Source organism: Marmota monax, unplaced genomic scaffold, assembly GCF_021218885.2.
Source record: "Marmota monax isolate L192 unplaced genomic scaffold, Marmota_monax_Labrador192_F-V1.1 WCK01_AAM20220418_F8-fsc00004, whole genome shotgun sequence".
NCBI classification, from domain to species: Eukaryota; Metazoa; Chordata; class Mammalia; order Rodentia; family Sciuridae; genus Marmota; species Marmota monax.
Window position 1 is genome coordinate 17006460 of NW_026692881.1, and position 21584 is coordinate 17028043.

Below are 21584 nucleotides of genomic sequence, written 5' to 3' on the forward strand. Positions count from 1 at the left end.
CTCTGCCCTGGAGACTAAGGAAAATGAAATGGGGTTTGTCTGGAAGGATTTTCCCAACTCTGGAGATTGGACGAACTGTGCCAGAAGGCACCCCAAGAGCTGTGCTTTCTAGAGGGCCACAAGGTACCTTGTAGAGAGTCAGCCTTGGTGATTCCTGGGCCTGTACACCATCCATCCATGTTGGAAAGAGTTTGAGGCGCCCACTGAAACCCACAGGTCTGCAGAGAAGGCCTGGGTTGACTACTCACCACTAAAGTTGGACAGAAGTAATAACAACCTGAACTGTATGTGTAACGCATTTTCCCCTTAAACCTCAGAGGAAGAGGGGAATATGGGCTCCTCATCCCTCCTTCTGTCCTCTGCTTCTCTCTGCCCCCAGCCTTGGGGCTTTGGCCTACGATCACGACTGCTATCCTGATGGCATTTCCTCCTTACTCTCGCCCAGTTCCCAGCACGGCCTCCCCTCCTGTTTCCAGCGCCTCCAATGACCCAGTGGGATCCTACTCCATCAATGGGATCCTGGGGATTCCTCGCTCCAATGGTGAGAAGAGGAAACGTGATGAAGGTAGGGAGGAGGGAAGAGGTTTGGCTTCCCCTTCTCATGCTTTGTCCTTGGACTCAGATCTCCGGTTTCTGCCTGGCCTCGCAGCTGCTCTGCTATGAGATCAGTTTTAGTAGCAAAACCCAGGTCCCCTCACTGCCCTGCTGGCTCCTGGAGAGAGAGAGGGAGGTTACTGGTGGGGCCACCAGCTTAACCATCTGCTCAGCCCCGACTACCTCACCTTCCGCTGAGACTCACCCCAGCTGTCCCTGTGGGGTTTCAGGAAAGGCATGAACCATTTACCTAGGGAAGGTTTTGGAGGTGTGGGGAACAGTTGGTCTCTGACCCAAGGATGAAAGGCCAGCCTACTTTATCCTCACTTGATCCCAACCCATAAGAAGGTATGGGATGATGGCAGGTGCAGCTGACCCTGGTGTCCTTTCTCTATAACACAAGGACATTGCCTCATTAAAACCACTTCTGTCGCTGGACATGGGACCTTTCTTCTTCTCCATGGGAGAAAACACCACTCAACTTTCTTGCTGGCCCTTCCCCTCATGCCCTTGGAGCACTCCAGAAATAGCCAGGCTGTCAGGTTGGGAGTTCAAGGGAAGGGGAATAAAGAGAAACAGCGGGGGAAGGAAGGAAAGAAAGAAGGGAGGGAGGGAGGGAGGGAGGGAGGGACAGAGTAGGGGTGAGCTTGAAATGAAGTGGTAATAGGGTTCCTTTGGTGACCATCTGGTTTTGTTCTGAAGCACAAGGCCAGGGCACAGGACTGACAGGTCCAGACAAACAGAGAGCCCAGTGTCTCAGGCCTGCTTCCTGCCCCAATTCTCTCATGGTCCTAGCTGGGGAAGTGGTAACCTCTTGACTTTGGTAGAAGGCAGTAGTTAAAGGAATCTCCCATGAAATTCTGAGACAGAATCCTCCAAAGATGAGCATAAAGGGTGACCATATATATTCCATTAGCCCACGAAGTCCGAATTTATGTCTTTGTCTCTTCATCTTGACCCAGCAACACCTCCCTTTCTCTCAAGAATGCACTGTTTGGACAGTTTGTCCTGTGGTTACCCCAAGCATAGACAAGCCCTTGAGCGAGTGAAGAATGGGGAAGAGGAACAAAGCTGATACTCCAGGGGCCACAGCCTGGATTTCCTGGGCCCAGGCAGAGGGAAGAAAGCGTGTGAGGCTGGGCCTCCAGCAGACGGGATAGAGTGTAGGAGAGGCCTGGGGCCTGGCAAGACAGTGATGACCTGGTGCTGGCCTCTTTCCAGAAGCCCTAATGGCCTCGTTTCACAGGGAAACAGCTTGTCTGGCTCTATTTCTCCTTCTTCCAAAATATCCAAACCCATTTGGCTGCCACGGCCTTTGCCACTCACTAAATTTCATTGTGGTTGTTTTGGCGGCAGCCCCTGATGGGCAGTGGGAGGCAGCGTGAAAGGCCCTAAGTCCCAGCTCTCCCTGGGACTTCCCATACTCAGGCCTTAGCCAAGCTCCCTGGCACCCTGAGTACTTTGGTAGAATCTGCCTCTCAAACCCTAAGCGTTTCTCTTTGGCTACCAGCCCCTGTGTTGTTCAGAGTATGAGATGTCCAGGGGCCAGGGAGGCACCACTTCTGTCCACCCTACCCCGTTACCCCCTTGGCCTGAGGTTGGGGGCATGCATGCCCTCTGCGGACATCCCATGAAGGGAGGCTGGGGTAGGAAGGCACTGGCCTGAGGCTTTAGCCACCCAGGGCTAGGCCTGGCAGGCCCAGGACAGAGTGCTGTCCTCTCAGAGCAGTTGCTCACATTCATTGTTCTGAGTTAATTTAATTCAGTGAAACTTCCTGCACATCAGCGGAAAGAAAAGCTTGGTGCAGAGGATCCCCAAGTAAAAGAAGATATGATTCTTGTCCTTAAGGAGCTTATTTTCCAGTGGGGCATATAAACACTGAGTCCAAAGAACAGAAAGGTCCATCAGATATGGTGCATGTTGGAGGTCTGGCCACCTGGGAGCTGGGAGTGGGAAGGAGGTGGGGAGGGAGGTCACTGCCAGGTAGGGCTGCTCTTTGAGGATAGGCCTTGACCATGGCTGAGGAAGATGTTACATACAATGGCAGCCTGAAATTCTAACTAATAGAGCAAACCTTGTCACCAGCAAATGCAGGACAGCTTTGGCAGGAATGAACAGGCATGAAGGGAAATGGTGCAAGGTAAGGCTCGGTAGGTGGGTTCAGGTAGCAGGAGAGCAGGCCAACCCTGAGCTGTGTAAGGAGGGAGGACCTTTCTCCTGAAAGCAGGAGTAGCCACTGAAGGTGTCTGAGCAGGAAGGACAGAAGCACAGCTGGATTTGAGAAACTTCTCTTCCCAGCAATGTGACAGTGATGGTGGCAGGAAGACAGTGTAGGAAGCAGTTGAAATCTTCAGGTGAGAGATAATGGGGACCTTGAAGTTTCCTCTTAAACACTTACCTAGCCAGGTGGCAAGAAGGAGCAGAGGCCCTATCCTTTTTTAGCAGGGGTTCTTTTGTCCTGAATCCCTCTTCTCTTGACCAACCCCAGGCCAGATACAGCTGTCCTTTCCCTGGAGGCCAGGACTGTGAGGGAGGCCAGCTTCTCCTGACCACTGCCCTGCTCTTGATCCATGGGACCCAGGTGGGAAGGGAGAGGAGGGAGAGAAGAGCAAAGGTAGATCTGTGGCAGCCCTCCTCCCCCTCCCCCACTCCTGATGCCTCCAAGCAGCCAGGCCCAGTTTGCATTAGGGAGCAGCTCAGATGATTAAGAATAGGGGAGATAATTATGTGTCAAGATGATGTAGCCCAACTCTGCAGTCAGGCCAAGGTAGCAAAGCAGCTGGCAGGCCGGTCGCAGGAGGCAGCCTCGGGCACAGGCTGCACAGACACCCAGTATGTCCTTTAGCTCTTGGGCCAATACTGCAGAGAAACTGACATGGGGGGCCTGAGGAATGTTGGGATGGGACTGAGGATGCATGTCCAGGGACTAGACTCTAGAGGGAATGGAAGGCCAGGCACATCTCCCTCCAGGAGGACCTTGGATGCCCCTTGCCAAACTGGTTCTCCTTTGGCCTCAGGCACTGTGGCATCTCCCTGAAAGTGGCATATCCTGAGGGCAAGCTGGGTACTTCTCTGCCCTCCAGGAAGCTGCTCCGGTTCCTGCCTCTGGGTACAGTGCGGCCTATTCTTCAGCTCTAACAATGTCACGGTGGTGGGCATTAGCGAGGACAATGACTGCAGCATGTGCTGGCATTAGTGGAGACAATCTCAGCAGTAGTTACTGGTGTTCACAGTGATAATACCCAGAGTGTTATTGGCACTGGCACTCAGAATATGGACAGCATTATTAGTATCTGCAGCAATCATATCCGTGGGGATATTAGTAAAGGGCCAATCAGCTGTGACTCTGGGGAAAAGCTGATGGTGACTGTGGGCTGCTTGAGACTCCTTGCCATGTCCTGGCCTGTGGGAGTGTGGAAAACCCCAGATTTTCCCTGGAGAAATGTGCCACTTTAGAAGCTGTGACTCTCCTTCAGGAGTCCAGAAACTCCCAGGAGATAGACAGATGAGCGATAGATGAGGAAGTCATGTCATGAAGTCCCCAGAAGACAGGCTATGCTTCAGTCTAAGAAGGAAGAATCATCATTCAGTACCCTGCTAAAATCCTCACTTCTTAACTAAAATTATGGGTGGGTGCATTAGGTCTGGATTCCCTGGAACTTTGAAGGGACATTGATCTTCTGAAGGTTGTAGCTGGAATACAGAGATTTGAACTTTCCTATCCATAATCAGCCTAAAAACCGACGTATGGGCTAGGACTGTAGCTCAGCGGTAGAGTGTTTACCTAGCAAGCATGAGGCCCTGAATTCCAACAAAAACCTGATGCCTTTTGCTTTCTGCTGTGGCCCAGAGCATTGCTGTCCGTCGGCAGCCATGTTGAAACATAGAGCAGTTACATAACTTGTCCAAAAATCCAAATAAAGTCATGGCGAGTCTGTTGATCGGTGTGAGGGAGGTGTGTTGGTGTCATCCTTTGATGTGTGGGATTGCAGGGAGGCTGTGGGTTTTCATTCCATTAATTAGATGCACAATGATTTGTGCAGCTAAGTGGTGCCAAGCTGGTACAGTTGTGCATTTTCAGACAGGGCAGGTTGTGTGACTACAAATGGCCTAGTCCTGTCACTGCCTTTAATAACTCCCTTCTGATTTGGATGAAGCTGTAACTGAAAGAAGCAGTTTATTTCCTTAGTTAGTTTCCCCCCAAAAGTCCCAAAGAGTGTTGCTCAGGTTAGTCTTGGGACAAAGAAGGGGAATAAGTTGTGGAAATGAGCAGCACCTACCCTTGTCTAGGAGCCCTGGATGGAGGCAAGAGAAAGCTGCAAAGATCCACTAGGAAAGAGGGTGCAGGGCGGAGGCCAGCATGCAGCCCAGGAGCTTAGCCTAGATGGGCAGAGTGCTCAGGGGGGAAGATGTGAGTTCTGGGGTGAGCATAGCTTGGCATGAATTTTAGCATCCCTTACTATCAGTGTGACCTTGGGCAAGTCATTTAACATGCATCACCTCAGTTTTCTCCTCTATAAAATGGACATGGTAGCAATTCTTTCTTCACAAGGACTATGGAGAAGATTCCATGAGATCATGAATATAGAGTGTTGCACCAACTCCATATTGGAAGATGGATTGATTTGCATCTGGGAAAGAAAGCCTTGTTATGGGTTTTGATTTCATGGGGAAATGAAATTGTGTCAGAAAGAAACTGATTTGGACACAGGCTCCATAACCTTGGTGTAGCTTCTTGTAACTACGGCAGCCTCTAGCTGATGCTGGATAAGCTAACCTGGATGTGACCAGTGCAGTTGGCCTCACCTGTGTAACTGGGACAACCTTTGTCCATCTCTACCTATTCATTTGCTCTATGGTTACCTGTTGGTGCATATATCATCTTTTAGCCACCACAGGTGTTTTCTATGTATGTAAATAAAGACCCTTTTTTCCCCTTAATATGGGGGCATCACTCCCTCTATCCATTTAATATATTTCTGCTCCTACATGCAAATTGATTTATTTACCTTGGAAAAATGTATGCTTGTTTTAGAGACCATATGTAATTTTCCCCACAGTTCATGCAAGTATGAGTCTGTGTGTGTGTGTGTGTGTGTGTGTGTGTGTTCTACCTCCTCTGAGATCTTTGGGTGTAAGGAGATATAATATGTCACATGTTGGGAAGGTATTCAGTTTTCTAGGTAGTGTGCATGCTTAGAGAGAGTACCAGTATAACCATGTGTGTGTCTACCAGCACCAATGACTGAGGAGAGCTCTAAGCTAGGCCTGAACTAGTTGGGTGTCCATGGTCCTGGGCACAGACATGCAAATAGAGTTTGGCCCATAGAACCCACTCAACATCTGTTGGCAAATGGATGGGGTGTCTTGAGCCTGCCTCCAGGGATGGCTGGGGCCAACCCTAGGGAGACTGAGGCTGGGAACCTTTACCCGCTCAGGCTGTGTGGGAGTCGCAGCTCAGAACCCTTGCAGCCCTTTGAAGAGGAGTCTGGTCTTCCAGTCTCAGGGAATGGCCCCCAATCTTCTACCTGCCTGTCTTTCAAGATCTCTCAGTGTTTGTCTCTTATTTGCTCTAGTCGAGGTATACACTGATCCTGCCCACATTAGAGGAGGTGGAGGTTTGCATCTGGTCTGGACTTTAAGAGGTATGAGGGCCAGAGGGAACATGGTGTGGGGGTCAAGGGAAATAGCTGGGGGCGGTGGTTAAAGAACATTGAGAAAGTGGGTTCCTAAGGGCAGAGAACAGAAAAGAGGCAGCTGTTCAGGCTTCCACTGGGCACCTAAGAGGCTAACAGAGTTTCAGGGCCTGGATCGGCTTCCGCCGTGGGCCACTGAGGGGGTGTAGGACTGAGGCCCTGGTGGCCTGGAGGGTCAGGCGCTCAGTGCATGGGGGGCAGTTTTTCCAGCCCTTGGAAAAACAAAGAGCAGATCGGGTAGTAAAACAAAAGCAAAGGAGACCTGGAAGCACCTGACAGCCCTAATTCATCACGGCCCAAGTTTTTTCCTGTGTTCCCATTATATTTGTTTGTAAAAGTGGAAATCAATTTTGAAGGTAATTTTCTGGAAAGAATGGAAGGGAGGTGGGAGGGCCGGATAAGGCAGAGATGGTAAAAGGAAAAATTTAGGCCAGGCACAGCCCAGGGGCAGCTCTTGGCAAGGTGAAAGAAAATTGCATATTCAATCTCCATCCATGAATCTCCCTCACTGCTGCCCGCCTCCTGCTTGAAAACAATGAAGGCTTTTTCCCAACACTGGGCAGGGCCTCAGTATCAGCCTCACTTTAACTTCAGGGTCATTAATTCCCTGATTATTGAAGGAGAAGAGAGGGTTGCAGCATTGTCAATTCCAAAGGCACCCCCCATGTGATCAGACACTGGCTGGGTGGGGTGGGGGGCAGCCAGGGTGAGGTGAGGTGTTGTCTCAAAAGGGGTTGGGGAGAGAGGAAATGGGGGAGCCACCTGGACTGGGGGGCAGGAAGCCAGGAGGAGGGTGGAAGCAGGCAGTCATTACTGCATACCTCTGTTGTGTTGTTATTGCAAATTAAAAGTAGCATGTTCCACTCCACAGCTATCTTTGGGGAGGGAGGGGCACCAAGGGAGGTGGGGGATCTTATCATTGCTTCTTCAGCAGACCAGCCGTGGTGTCACCGTGTGAGGTGACATTTGAATTTACAATTCCGCTGAGAAAAGCCATTAATTCACAAATTAACATTTCTCCCTCTCCCTCTCTCTTTAACACTCTCTCCCTCTCTCACATGGATGTGCAAGCAATTGAAAAGACAAAGGAAATAGCCTTAAGGAAGAGACTTTACTGCTAGTCTGTCTGTGCTGAGATTGCTCCCCCTGCTTCCAGATAGATAAACCAATTACCTGAGCAGCTCGGCTCCTGGCCGCCCGATCGCCTCCTTTTGTAGGCTGCCTCCATGGCTGGCTTGCGCTCGGTGTATCTCATTAATGGAAACCAGGCATGCCCTGGTCACCAAGCTGTCTTCCCAGCTCTCCCTTGGAGGAGCAGTGGGAGGAGAGTTGGTATCAGAAAAGGCAGGTGAGGAGACCCCAGGGAAGAGGAAAATCTGCCACTGCCCTGCCACCTGGGGGGCCCTGGGTCTTTGGGCACAGCTTGCTGTGTTGGCCAAGGCTGGTGGGGGAAGTGTGCAGGTGAGCCCTGCTTGGTAGGTGAGCCTGCTCTGAACTGAGAGGGCAAGGCATGGAGTGGGCATTTAGAAACAGAGGCTACAACACTAACCTAAACTCCTGGTGGCCTTTGGTCCCAGTGCAGGGAGCTGGTGGAACCAGAGAAAGACCTGAGCTCACCCTGAATGAGAAGAGCTTGGGGAAGTTTTGCTGAGTCTGCACTATTTTAGTGGGATGGGATTCAGCTTGAAGGAGCTGAGAGGTTGCTGAGGAGGGCCCAGGAGACATGATGAGGTTGCACTGTATTGGGTAAACAAAATGAGGTTGCACTGATTTCTTAACCTAAACCCAGCACTTGGACACGAATGTGTCTGTTTACTGCCTAATACACACACACACACATACACACACACAGCTGATTTCCTTCTTAGAGAACACAGCAGCCCCCCTTTATCCACTAGATAAGTTTCAGGATCCACAGTGAGTACTTGAAACCAAGGTTAGTACCCAGTCCTACACATACTTTGTTTTTTCTCTATATATACACAGGACAAAGTTTAATTTATAGATAAGGCTCAGTAAGAGATTAACGACAACTAATAATAAAATAGAATAATTGTAGCCATACATTGATACCATGACAGTTAATCTGATAACTGAGATGGCTACTAAGTGACTAACAGGTACAGCATAGATATGCCAAACAAAAGGATGATTCACATACCAGGTGGGACAGAGGGGGCTGCTCAATATTTCATCATGCTACTCAGAAAGGCATGCAATTTAAAACTTATGAATTGTGTATTTCTGGAATTTTCCATTTAATAGACTGTACTTGGCTGCAGGTAACTGAAACTTTGAAAAGTAAAATTTTGGATAAGTGGGGACTAAGGTGCCTTATGAATTACTGTTAGGATTATATGTCTTCACATGTTCTGTACTGCCTAGCACATGTCACAGACCCTGCCCCTATGTGACAGGTCCTATGAAAGTCCAGAAAGAAAAGCTACACAAAGGGAACCATCTATCTAAACAAGCTCCTGAATTTAACTGCATTAACAAAGTTCAGCCTATGTTCATTTTCCAACTAATATTATAAACCTGGCTAACATCTACTCCAGTTCAAGAAAAAGTTAAGGTTCAAAGGTCAACATTCACTAAGACACCAGAAAAAGAAACCCACTTATGAACACATTTGTGGTCATGAGTATATCTTTATAGTAACCAGGGAAATTCGACTGGTCATACCTGAGAGGGGAATTTTCCTATCTTAGTCGAATCACATATTTTAGCCAAACTCTCTGGGTATTATTGGCCATGAGCCTGTTGAACACACTATGTCACTCTACAGAGGTAGATGGAGAATGCTTTTGGAGGTTATGTTGATGTTCTATTAAGACTTTTACTGAGGGCCCTGTATGCAGGTGACTGTATTTTTCTGTGGGTAAGTACCAGGTTTAGCCATGGCTGTGTGAGACTGACAGGTTCATGAATTTATCTATAAAACCGTGCATTTATACCAGAGATCAATCAAATTATTAACTACCTTTGTTTCCCAACTAGTTCATACTACTATGGATAAAGAGTAGGTTGTTTGAGGAAGTATTTTGAGGTTTAGTACAAATGAGCATACATTTTTTCATATAGTGCCAGAAGTCAGAATAGATAGGTGTACCATCCCTAGGAAAAAATGCACAGATTTGTTGTAGAGGGGTCTGCATGTGTCCCTCCACCCCCAGACATTTGGGCAGGTTCAACACGGGTATTACAAATTCCTCAGCAAAGGCCAGGAGGTTCTCCACCCCCTGCCCTGTTTGCACCCTCTCATGAGCACCCATCGTGTTAGAATCTGTCTTCAACTCTTGGTCATCCCTTGGCAACTGCCTTCCAGCCCTGCAGGTAGGCATCATTCTCCTTTCCCCTCCTGGCAAGGGCACCAAGCGAGAAATCCGCTGCCTCAGCTCTGCCCTTCTCCCCCAGAGCAGGCTGTGCACGCAGGAGGGAGGAGCCAGGCACAGGGCTGTCCCCCAGGCCCTGCTGCTTGCAGGCTTGCCTCCCAGAGCATCTCCTCCTCTGCGGACCAGTGGGCAGTGAGAAGGGCAGGCAGCTGGCATGAGGACCCCTCGGAAAATGGGTTTGAAGATAATAAAGGGGAAGGGAGACCCCAGGATCACGCCCACCAAAGGAATGGGTCCTGGCAGGCTCCTGAACCACTGAGCCCAGAGAAGGACCCCTTCCCACCCTGCCTTCCTCAGGCCTTCGGGCTCTTTGGGACCCTCTCACTCTGCCCTGTGGGGGTAGAAAGGCCAGGAGGGTTGGGGGAGGGTGGGGCCTGGTGCAGGGGCTGGAAGATAGTCACGAGCCTCAGAGCCTGAGTTGCAGCAGAGCCAGTAATTCAAACCATCCTGACCCTTCGGTGAACCCGAACCTGCTGACCTTGACAGCAGCCAACAAGAGAGGCCTCACAAACCTCAACCTGGCAGAGGCCCTGCCTTCTCTCCCTTCCTTTCTTGAAAGCCTGTGGCCCAGCCTCCAGGTGGCTCCTCATTTGGCCATCCCCAAGAAGTGTCAGCATCCCCTCCCTCCCTGAGGCTGCCTGCTTGCTTCAAAGCACCCTTTGTGCTCATCTCCACTGGAGACAGGGTGTAGGCATCCCCTGGGGCCTGTCCAGGACTGCCGTGAGAGTTCTCCTATGAGTGGAGCTCATACCCCTTCTCTGCCCCAGGCTTCGTCTTTTCAAGAGGTCTGGCTATAGCACGTAATCTGGGTGCACACAGGGTCGGGGATAGAATGTGATGGAGATGTAGTAGACAGGGGAGGGAAGACAAGCTGGAGGAAAGCAGCCTCAGGAACCTGCATTAAAGTAAATGCAGTTTATGAAGTTTATGCCTTCTTCCTCGGGAGAACTGGATTCCTTCCAGTAGCCTCTCCGAGGCTGCCAAACAGCTCCTGAAGCAGAAAGTGTGGGCAGGAGAGCAAGCAAGCCAATGACAGAGGGAGAGATGCGTGGACACCAGCAAGCACACACACACACATACATCACCCTAGGCCACAGCAGCCTGAGAAGCCTGGGATGGGAGAATGCAGATGGTGTGTTTAGGAGGAGTGGCTCCAGGAGCTACTTTCCCCCTTCTTCCCTGCCCACCTGCCATCTCTCCCCACTCAGGCAGTGTGGCCATCAGTATGAGTGCTGGGAAGACTGATGGTGTAGTAAAGCTAAGCTGGGGGCAGTGTGGACTGCCTGGGGTAGCCGGGTCATGGAAGCTGCTCTGGGTGAGAGATGGTCTGGGTGGTCTTGGGGCAATGGGTACAAGCCCTATGTAGGAAAAGGAATCAGAATATTGTACCATTGAAATCAATTGTGGTGGCACACACCTGTAATCCCAGCTACTAAGGAGCCTGAGGTAGAAGGATTACAAGTTCAAGGATAGGCTGGCAGCTTCATAAGACCCTGTCTTGACATAAAATAAAAAGGTCTGTGGATATAACCCAGTGGTAGAGTCCTTCCCTAGCATGATCCAGGCCCTGGGTTCCAACCCCCAGTACCACAAAAAACAAAACCAGAATGTGGTACTCTTGGATCTTCCAGGAACCTCTCTTTTCTCTTAATACTGACCAAGTGGGTATTGTGGCTGCTGACCGAGTGGGTATTGTGGATGCTGAGGACAGCCATTGGAGTTTCTTTTAAAGAGAAATAACTTGAGACCTTTTTCCTTTTTCTGAGAATTCAAGGGAAATAAATGACCAACAGGGCTATAGCATGGGAACTCTCAGAGGGACTTGTAAGCAAGTTGGAGGATCTGCCTTTCCAGACTCTTCTTCCTGTGCATGAGAATATGGGTGTGTGCATGTGTGCATCGGTAATGTGTAAGTGGGCCAGGATCCTTGGCTTTTGAGGAATAGGAATGTGGAAGAGAAAATGACCCAAAGTGAAGTGTACAGCAAGAGCTTTCTCTGAGGTATGGCAGCATCTGTCTCTTGTCCCTGTGGCTTCTGTGAAATGCCTCAACTGGGAACAGACAGTAAGGAGAAGTCTGTCTCCTGCTTCTTCCTGGGGACTTCATGTCTTTCTCTGTTCAGGAGCTGGGACACAGGACTACAGACAGAGAATGAAGGGAAGTGGGAGAGTGAAGGGTGGGCAGAAATTGCTGATCCTGGAGAATGCCCTGGGCAGCCAGGAGATACTAGGCACAGAGGGAGGCAGAAACTGGTGGAGGATAGCCTTGGCCCTTTCTGTCCCCTGCTCTCTCCTCTGCCCTCCCTCCCTCTGCCCTCCCCTCTTCCCTCCACACATCTTTATTGGTTCTGGTAATAGCGTTGATTTGCATGTCAGGCAAAGCCTTGCTACACACACAAAAAGAAAACCCTAGCCGTGGCGGTGTGGCAGTGTCAGCTCTCGCTGTTGTTCGACAGTGTAAAATTAAATTAATAAAGCCCCCAACACAGGAAAACATAACAGGAAATTAATGGCCTTTACTGTCGCTCTGATGCAGTCATTTGCAACCCTGCTTTCCGCACCAAAGACTTCATAAATGCAAGCAGTTTCTCTAAACAAGCATACTTAGGGCGGCCTGGTATGTAATTTTTCGCCTTGCTTGTGTCCTTTGAGCTAACAAAGCCCCCTTCCCTCCTGACTCCAGAGAGGTTTCTAACTGTTTCTGGCCTGGGCTGGAGCCCAGCTTTGAGGGGGGCAGTGCAGGACCAGGTAGGAAGCCCCACCCCCTACTTGCCAGCCCAAGGAGGGCAAAAGGTTATTTGGGGACTCTGCAGACTTTCAGTGAGCCCTCCTTACCCTCCAGCTTTGTGGGCATGCCTGCAGGACTGCACACAGGGTGCTCCCAAGCAGGGAAGTTGATCACCCAGGGACTCCCCTCCCTTTCCTCCCATGAGTCTCTTTTCTCTCTCCCACCACCCCTGGGTTCCCTTCCCATTGCCTCTGGCCTTTGTCTCCTCCTCCCCCATCTCTGCTCTCAGCATCTTCCACTATTCCACACATAGGTCACACATTAGGACGGGCTGTGCCTCAGCAGTGAGTAACCTGGGGGCTTTTGGGGAGAGAGAGAGTTAAATTATTCAAAATGGGGAAAGTAACTCTGCAGGTAAATTTCCTGGACTCTCCCTCTTCCCTACATGAGGGCACTAATAGTCATTCAGGCCATTCTTCTGTCCTCAAGTGCATTTCAGACTGAGAACCTTGACTTTGGAGTGTAAGCTGGTGGAATGTTAAGAACATGTAGCTTTTCTCTTGGGATCTTTGTGTCAGTGTGGGCCTGAGCACCCACTGTGTTTGTGTGCAGGGATCTCAGGAGCTTCCAGTCTACTGGGGACGGGAACTGGCTAGAATAGACAGCAAGAAATGGACTTCAGCCTGGGGGGGGGGGGCGGCTAAAATGGGGAGGGACCATCTCCAGGGATACCTCCAGCATGGAAAGAGACCAGGGGCTGGGCTGAGAGTGGAAACGAGGCACAGTCTCAGATTCTTGAGGGTCATCAGATATTACCAGCTCCTTACCATGGAACTCTCCTTTCTGGTAGTTCTGCAAACAGGCACAGCTCCTGCCTGGATATAAAGCGTAAATGGACAGTTGCTATTGTTTGTAGCTTTGCTGTTACACTGAGCCACTATGGGATTGAGGGAAGAACACAGGGGTTGGAGTCCAAATGGACTCCACTTCCACTTCCTGTTTGCTTTGGGAACTTCAGCTAATTATATAATCTCAAAATCTCAATTTCCTCAAGTACTATAGACCATGAAGTTTGCCACTGAAGTGATGGATGGTGGTCAAGATCTCCATTTGACTTCCTCCCTCCATCCTTCCTTTCTTTCCATTCATTCCACTCTATTTACTGACCACTTTGCCAAGTCCTGTATGGATTTTAGCTTCTCACATGACGTGTTCCTGCCCTCGTGGGAGTTCCTTCACCATCCTAGTTACCCATCTTGGAATTTATTCTTGAAGGTTAAAGTCACTCTTGAAGGAACACTGAACCCTAGAGACAGTTCAGCCAATGCCAAGTACAGTGGAACCATTGCCCCTCTCCGTCTGGAGACTCTACATCCATAATGTAGCCTAAGATTACATTCGATTTTTTAGCAGCCGTGTCAGACTCGAGCTCATATTGAGTTCGTGGTCAACTAAAACCTCGAGATCTTTTTCACATCAATTGCTATCAAGCCAGGCCTACCCCATTCTGCCTTGTGTAATTGATTTTTTTTAACCTAAACATAGGGCATTCCATTTATCCCTGTTGAATTTCATCTTGTTGGTTTGGGTTCTTAATTCTACCCAATTAAGGTTATAAGGATGTCTTCTATATCATCACCCAAGTAGCTCCTTTTCTTTTCCTTTAGCTATTTTTCCTTGAAAATAAAGGAAAGTGCATGGCCAACCAGTAGATACCTCCCTCCTGGTTGCAATAAATGAATGCTTTAGGTATTATTGAGCCTACCCAATAGCCATTAACCATTTCACTTCTCTTCACCTCGCCCATAAAACTAAGAAGGAGATTCTTTGCCAGATGTTAACATTTACTACACCCTCAGAATTTCCTTAATCAATCAATAAGAATCAATTTAAGTTGATGAGCAAATGGCCTGCTTTGTAAATCAGTTTACAAAGGTAAATAGAACAGTCTTTGACCTCAAGAAGCTTGTAATCTAGGGAAGCAGATGTGTACTTCATTATACCAGCAGAATGTGGTCAATGCTCTGATTAAGGCTTGAGAGACTGTGATAAATGTTGAGAGAAGGGTGAGGGGAGAAAGAGAGAAAGAAAAAAAAAAAAGCAGTTGCTTCCAATTTGGGGAAAGTCTCAAGGTAGCATTTGATCTTAGCATTGATAGCGAGTTAATGTGCCACAACTTAGTGAGTGTGTGCAGGATCTGGAGTACCAAGTTTTCTTTTTTAGTGTCCACAAATTAGCTGTATAATAATTTCTTCTAAAAGATATTCAGAGCCTGATACTGAATTTATTGTAGTGTAGTTTGCCTACCCTTACCTTTCCCCATTTCCTGCAAGGCAGGATGGCATTGGGTTTGTCACTGCCTCACTCTTTCCTTATCATTTCTTGGCTCAAGTATTATCAACGGCAATTCTAGGACCCTATCAGTTCCTCCCAGGGTCCTGACATACAAATGATCTGGGGAAGTTAACTCAATTGGCATGGCTCAGGGTTACCTGCCAGGCCCTCCCACCAGGGCACCAGGACCTTCCTGCTGATCACCTTTTGAAGATTCAGCCTTTGGTGCAGAAGACAAAGGCAAGCTGGAGATCTAGAAATTCTGCCTCCTCCCTGTCCTCTCTCAGTATTGCCTCTTCCCAAGGACTGAACTTAAACTCATCTTCTTTTTTTTGTTCTTTGTCCCATACATAGCAACAAAGGCCCTTTTTTGTTGTCTCATCTTATTCCAAGTTTTTGTCTTCCTGACAGGTGCATGCTGCTTTCATGCCATCTTTGGTTTGGTCTCTCCTTTCATCTGTTCTTTTTCGTCTTTTCTTTTCTTTTTTTTTTTTTTTGGTACCAGGGATTGAATCCAGGGGTGCTTAACTACTGAGCCACATCCACAGCCCCTTTTTAAAATATCTTATTTAGAGACAGGGTCTCGCTGAGTTGCCTAGGGCCTCACTAAGTTGCTGAAGCTGGCTTTGAACTTGCAATCCTGCTGCCTCAGCCTCCAAAGCTGCTGGGATTACAGGCATGTGCCATCACACCCAACTGTTCTGTCTTTTATAAGAGAAAAAAAATGCATAGCTTTTGTTTGATCATAAGTGCAATATATATTCATTGTAAAATGTTTGGAAAAAAACAATAAAGCTCTAAAAAAAAATCAACCATGATCTCATCACTAAGTGATAACTACTGTTAGAATTTGATACATTTTTCCAGGCTTTTTTTCCTGTGCATATTTAACTTTATACATATATATCATTATTAATCAAAATTAAAATGGTACTGTATACACAGCCTTATGTCTTGCTATTTTCACTTAACTTTATATAGGAGCATTTTCACATATCATTGCATATTCTTTGAAAACATGATTTTTTAATGGCTGCATAATCTTCCACTGTTCAATGTACATGTCCTTTTAAAATCTAAGCTCATCATATTTTAAAGCTTAGTCGTGTGCAACAATGGTGATTTTCCTTAAATGTCCTTCTCTTTCCACCCCTCCCCCATTCTTACTCTCTTTACTTTGTCAGGTTGATTGTTTGAGCTTATGAAAGCAGACTTTCATTTTTAGAGCATCTTGTCCTTATGGAGATATTCTCTTTTAGACTCTCTTGCTGTGGGGTCCCTTGCCTATTCTTTTCCTCTACATAGAGCAGTTTGCTTTCCTCAGATTGGATTCTGCCAGTACCCCTTTCCTTTGCTACTGTCAACTCTAGACATGGTTGCTTTACCCCCAGATCCCCACCACTTCCCTTTTATCCATTTTTTCTTCCTTGGTCAGAATTAAGTGACCTGAAATAGTGAAGAGGACCTTGGGTTAGGAGTTCTAATTCTAGCAATGCCTAGTTCTGTGACATGGGAACATTATGTACCCTCTCTGAGCCTGCTTTTGTTGTTTCATTTTGTTTTTTGTTGTTGTTGTTGTTGTTGTTGTTGTTGTTGTTGTTTTCTGTTTGGTTTAAATTTTAAATCTCTAAGAGAAAATCAGATTAAATTATCTCCATGAAGCTTTCCAACTGTAAAATGTGAATAACACGGAATCCAGAGCAGTAGTTTCTCTTCTTTCTTTTTCCTTCTGAAAGGTAAAACGTTGAGAAAGTCAAGTTAAGAATTCATCAGGCTTTTGTTTTTAGAAATCTATTCAACGAATTGGCCAATGTTTGTGATCACCTATCATGTATCAGGTTCCATGCTGTTCATAAAGATGAAAAATATGGTGTCCTTGCCTTCAAAATTCACAGTTTAATGAAGAAACAAGCATTTTTAAAAAAATATGGCACATATAGAATTTACTTTTGGCTGTGCCACTTATTTGCTGTAGTAAGTTATTTCTCCTCATGAGCCTTCACTTTCTCAGGAGTGCACTCAGCTGCCGGAAGCTGATTGCCTGGCCTTCCTCTGTCACTCCTTAATTGTGCCTGTGTGACCTTGGGAACGTTCCATAACCTCTGCACTTTCATTTCCGAGATAAGAAGCTTCCTGCTTAAGTTTTTCTTGTGAAAATTAGATGAGTTGATATGTAAAAAATTCTTAGACAAGTGCCTGGTGTGTGGTAAACAATAAATGTTAGTTGCTGTTATTCTAAGAATTAAATCAGTGCTATAATAGGGATCTGGTACCGTAATAGGAACTGGATTTGCTTTAGTCATTATTGTTATTATTTCTGCAGTAGAGGTTTGGAGAGATGGCTATTGGACAAGGAGAAAGGAAAAATTAATATTGCTGAGGGAGGCTCTAGCATCTCTTGTGTATATCTAAGGACACTCAGTCCAGAGAAGCCCACAGGACTTGTCCAAGGTCACACAGCAAGTGAGCAACAAACTAGGATTCAACCCAAGAGATGTTACTCTTAGTCCAGCCTTATGTTAGGTCCCTAATGCAGTTACTGCCCCCAGAGGCAAGTAGTTGTGAATGGGCACAGCAAGCTTGAGATCAGACAGGCTGCAGCCACCCCCAGCCTCTCACCTTAGCAGTGAACATTTAGAAGCTGGGCTTGGTGAAGGATAGCAGGTGGTTTGCCAAGGTTAGTGGAATGGGCAGACCTGGTCTTGCCCCGAGCCAAAGATCTGAGCCAGATTTCTGAGGGCTTCTTCATGCCTGCCAAGGTTGGCTTGGGGTTCATGGTCAGGCCAGACTCATAGGTTGTCCAGTTTATCTGGGAGGCAATGGGGTTGTGTCATCTATCTCCTAGGACAAGCGGCATTCCACACTCTTTCCTCAGCCTGGCCCTCTGGGCCCCCTTTCAGAATGCTGTGGCATCTTAGCACCCCTTCCCTCCTCTCTCTCCCCTCACTCCCCCCTCATCCTTCCCCTACCCTGCCCCATCTTCCCTTCATCTTTTTTCCAGTCTCCCTCCCTCTCTCCTCATTCCCTCATGCTCCTTCCCTTCATTTTTCTTCCCTCCTCCATCCTCTCTTCTGCCCCCTCCTCTTCCCATTCCATCAATCCCTGTCTGGAAGGCACCCCAGCTCTGGGGAGTAGCCCCATTCCTCAGCATCCTAAACCTCACTCCCTGTTCCCAATCAGATGGGAGGCCCTGGGTGGCAGCTCAGACCTCTGGGTCCTGCCTGCCTGCTGCTGCTGTGGGGGTGGGGCTGGGGCTGCACAGGCGGGCTGCCCTGAATGACAAGCGGGGATATTGATCGCATTCTGAACTCAGCCCAGCCGATAGAAGGTAATTAATGACTCCATTTGCCTCAGTACCAGGGAGAACAATTGAGTTTGAAACTGCAACAACTGGCAGCTGGGGAGACTGGGGGTCAGCCCTGGGGTGACCCCCTCCGAGGGGGAAGGTAGTGTGGAGAAGTGCCTAGGTGGAGAGGCCACGGCCCACCCACTGCCTCCACTTCCTCCGTGATTTTTTTTTCTTCCCAAGCCACTTTTTGAGGTCATTTTCTGCCTGTGGATGAAGATTTACTTTCCCTGAGATTGTGTCTTGTCAGCTGTGTGATCTTGCGCATATTTTGGACCCTTCCTGAGAGTGTTTCCTCATTTGTAAAATTGAGCGAATGGCATCTTTTTTGTAAGTGCTCTGTGAGTTCTAAGGGTAATGTGTGTGAAGTACCTCAAGCCTGCCTGGACACAGGAAGTGTGCAATAAACAGTGGCCACATGGTGAAGACATGGGAGGAAGGCAAATTTGACCAAATAGAGAGCGCTTTGGAGTCAGACATCCTGTATTAGTTATAGGATGTTGGGCAAATCGTTTTGTTTCTCTGAGACTGTTACTTCAACTGAAAAAAATTTTGTTAAATAATAAGTGCCTTTAAAGTTGAACAGGTTTAATGAATATAGGTGAAAGCCCAGATAGTGTCAGTTGCCCCATAGACTAGTAGATATTTGTATTTGGGCTTAGAAAACTGAAGTTAGTACGTTTTTTTTTTTGTTGTTTTGAGGTACCAGGGATTGAACTCAGGGGCACTCGACCACTGAGCTACATACCAGCCCTATTTTGTATTTTATTTAGAGATAGGTTCTCACTAGGGCCTCCGCTAAGTTGCTGAGGCTGGCTTTTAACTCATTGATCCTTCTGCCTCAGCCTCCCAAGCAGCTGGGATTATAGGTATATGCCACCACACCTGACAGTATGGTTTTTTGGTATACTTTTTAAAAGTTCTTCTCAAATGCCTAATCATACTTCCTTGATTCAGTGGGCAGGCCCTGCTCATCTCATCCTGATTTTTTAAACATTGAGGGGTCCTCATGCTTTCTGACTAAGGAAATAGCATCATTTCATTCTGTGTATTCCCACCACTCTACCTACCTTTTGGCCAGTGCTTGATCCCTATCTATACCTCTCTCTCTTTCTCTTTCTCTCTCTTTCTCTGTACTAGGAATTGAAACTGGGGGCTCTCTACCACTGAGCTGCATCCCTGGCTCCTTTTTATTTTTATTTTATTTTATAGGGTCTCACTAAATTGCTGATGCTGGCTGACCTTGAACTTGTGATCCTTCTACCCCAGCTCCCAAATCACTGGGATTATAGGTGTGCACCACCATGCCCAACCCCATCTATCCCTTCACCTTTGCAGTGATCACTTTGGAAATCCACAGAAGATGTAAATGCACAAGAAATAATACTTATGTCCTTTGTCCTTAGCCTTAGACCAAGACATGGTGTTCAGTGACTACCCTCTTCCCTGAGCTGCTGAGACCTCTCTAGACAACCCCATTTATGATTGGCCAGTGCAAGGGTTCTGGCCTAGAGTGAAAGGTGTGAAGAGGGTTCTGCTCCAGGGCAACCCAGGAACAGATGGGGAGTAACTGAGAAGATCAGATCTTTTTATCAACGTTAAAAGACATTTTCTTTTCTTGGTGCTGGAAATTGAACCCAAGGTTTTATTATGCTAAGCACATACTTGTGACTGAACTATACCCCCAGCCCCAAGACATTTTTAATAATGATTCTAGAAGTAGTACATGCTTATTGAACAAAGTCTGGACAACATGGAAAACTTAGACAAGAAGAGAATAAAAATTGCTTATGGAATCAGAGTACTTATGTCATAGGGTTGTTGGAAGGATTAAATGAGCTCTGAAGTCTGGCCATAGCATGTAAGAGGCTCTTGATACTTGTGTGCTGCTAGTGTAGATAGGCAGGGGGCAGAAGGAAGTAACCACAGTCACCATGTTGGTGGTAGTTCTTTCAGTCAAGATGATCTTTGGTCTTATGTTCTGCCACATGTTCTTTTTGTTTGCATGAAGTCTGGGGCCCCACTGCTGGGAGCCCCAGCTCTGGATGTTGGCTGTGTGGGCAGTGCTGTTGTCCACCGGTTCAGCCCACAGCTGTTTACCAAGCACCTTTCCTGTGCCAGGCTCCCTAGCAGATATGCCCTCAAGTCAGACATTTACCCTCACCTAATCTGCACCTCAGGTATTTTGAGCCTTAGTTTCCTCACCATAAAAAAGGAATTTTAATTCCTACTTACTTTGAAGAGTGATTGGGACCAAATAAGATAAGGTCTACAAAGACTGCATTAAGTACTAAGTGAATATGAAGTGATCAGAGAAGAAAATGTGAGCTTTAACTCAGCAGGTTGTTTAATTTAATTAATTTAATGTAATTATATCCTGTCAGTGTTCCAAAAAGGACTTGTGGTAGCTCACCCTCCTTGAGTGGGCTCACACTGGTTTGGACACAGCACCTAGACTGGGCTCCAGTCCCAAGAGTCTTGCTCCCAGTTGTGTGACCTTGGATAAGTAGCCCACCCACCTCACATTCACCTACCTAGTTTTCCTTACTATAACATGAAGAATTTGAGCCAGATGTCCCCTAATCATCTGGGCAGTCTGTACTCAGCCAGCACACATGCCACAGGTTTCAGCCTCAGTATAGAGAAGTGGCCAGGCAGAGAACTGGGGATGCCATGAGGAAGGCTGTGCCCAGATAAGGCCAGTGGCCCTCAGCTGTAGCCCTGAATTTGACAGCAGCAGCAGCAGAGCACAGTAATTTAGAAGGCAGGCTCTGGAATCGAACAGATCAGGATTCAAATCCTAGCTATCATTTACTAGCTCCGTGGCCTTAGACAAGCTACTTAACCTCTCTGTGCCTAAGTTTCCTTATCTTTAAAATGGGTATCAGAGTACTTATCTCATAGGGTTGTTGGAAGGATTAAATGAGCTCTGATATCTGGCCATGGCATGTAAGAGGCTCTTGATACTTGGGTGCTGCTAGTGTAGATGGGCAGGGGGTAGAAGGAGAGCAGAGCCGAGTCCTCCACGGCTGGAGACAGTTATTCCAGCACATGGTCTCTTCCTAGCTCTATGGGGTCTTTCTAAACCTATAGCAGCCACATTTTCCAACCTCAACTTGAAAATATGGCCTAAGAGTAGGAAACAGTATCAGAAATAGGAATTGTTCCAGACAGAAACATATGGCCACCTTACTCTAGCCCTCTTGGTGTAGGGAGTACAAATATAGAGGGCTTCTCAGGGCCCTTTCCTTAAGCAGCCTCTGCCACCAACTTTGGTTGGCAGCTCTGATGCTCCAAGGCTAAGTTCTGCTCCTGAGAGCATAATGTTCTTTGTCCATTGGCTTGAGGCACCATAGGTGGGCCAGATGGTGTTGTTCAGAGTGAGAAGGGCCTCCAGGGGACCCGAGTTGACGCTGTTTGAGGCTAACAGGCAGTGGGATGAGTGCAAAAGAGGAACAAGTCTACCAGGGACCTGATGCAGGAACTTCTGC

General features: G+C 47.5%; 1 protein-coding gene across 7 annotated transcripts in view; it reads left to right on the forward strand.

Moving 5' to 3' along the window:
• The window catches only part of Pax2 (paired box 2), a 90515-nt gene that overhangs the window by 42734 nt on the left and 26197 nt on the right, over positions 1–21584 (forward strand). For 4 of the 7 annotated variants that reach the window (XM_046450170.2, XM_046450168.2, XM_046450165.2 and 1 more), the window contains exons 6-7: positions 446–565; positions 6172–6240. In XM_046450170.2, coding sequence (XP_046306126.1) covers positions 446–565; positions 6172–6240 — 189 coding nt within the window. The remainder of the gene's footprint in view (positions 1–445; positions 566–6171; positions 6241–21584) is intronic. The other 3 variants (XM_046450166.2, XM_046450169.2, XM_046450167.2) reach the window with 1 other exon arrangement.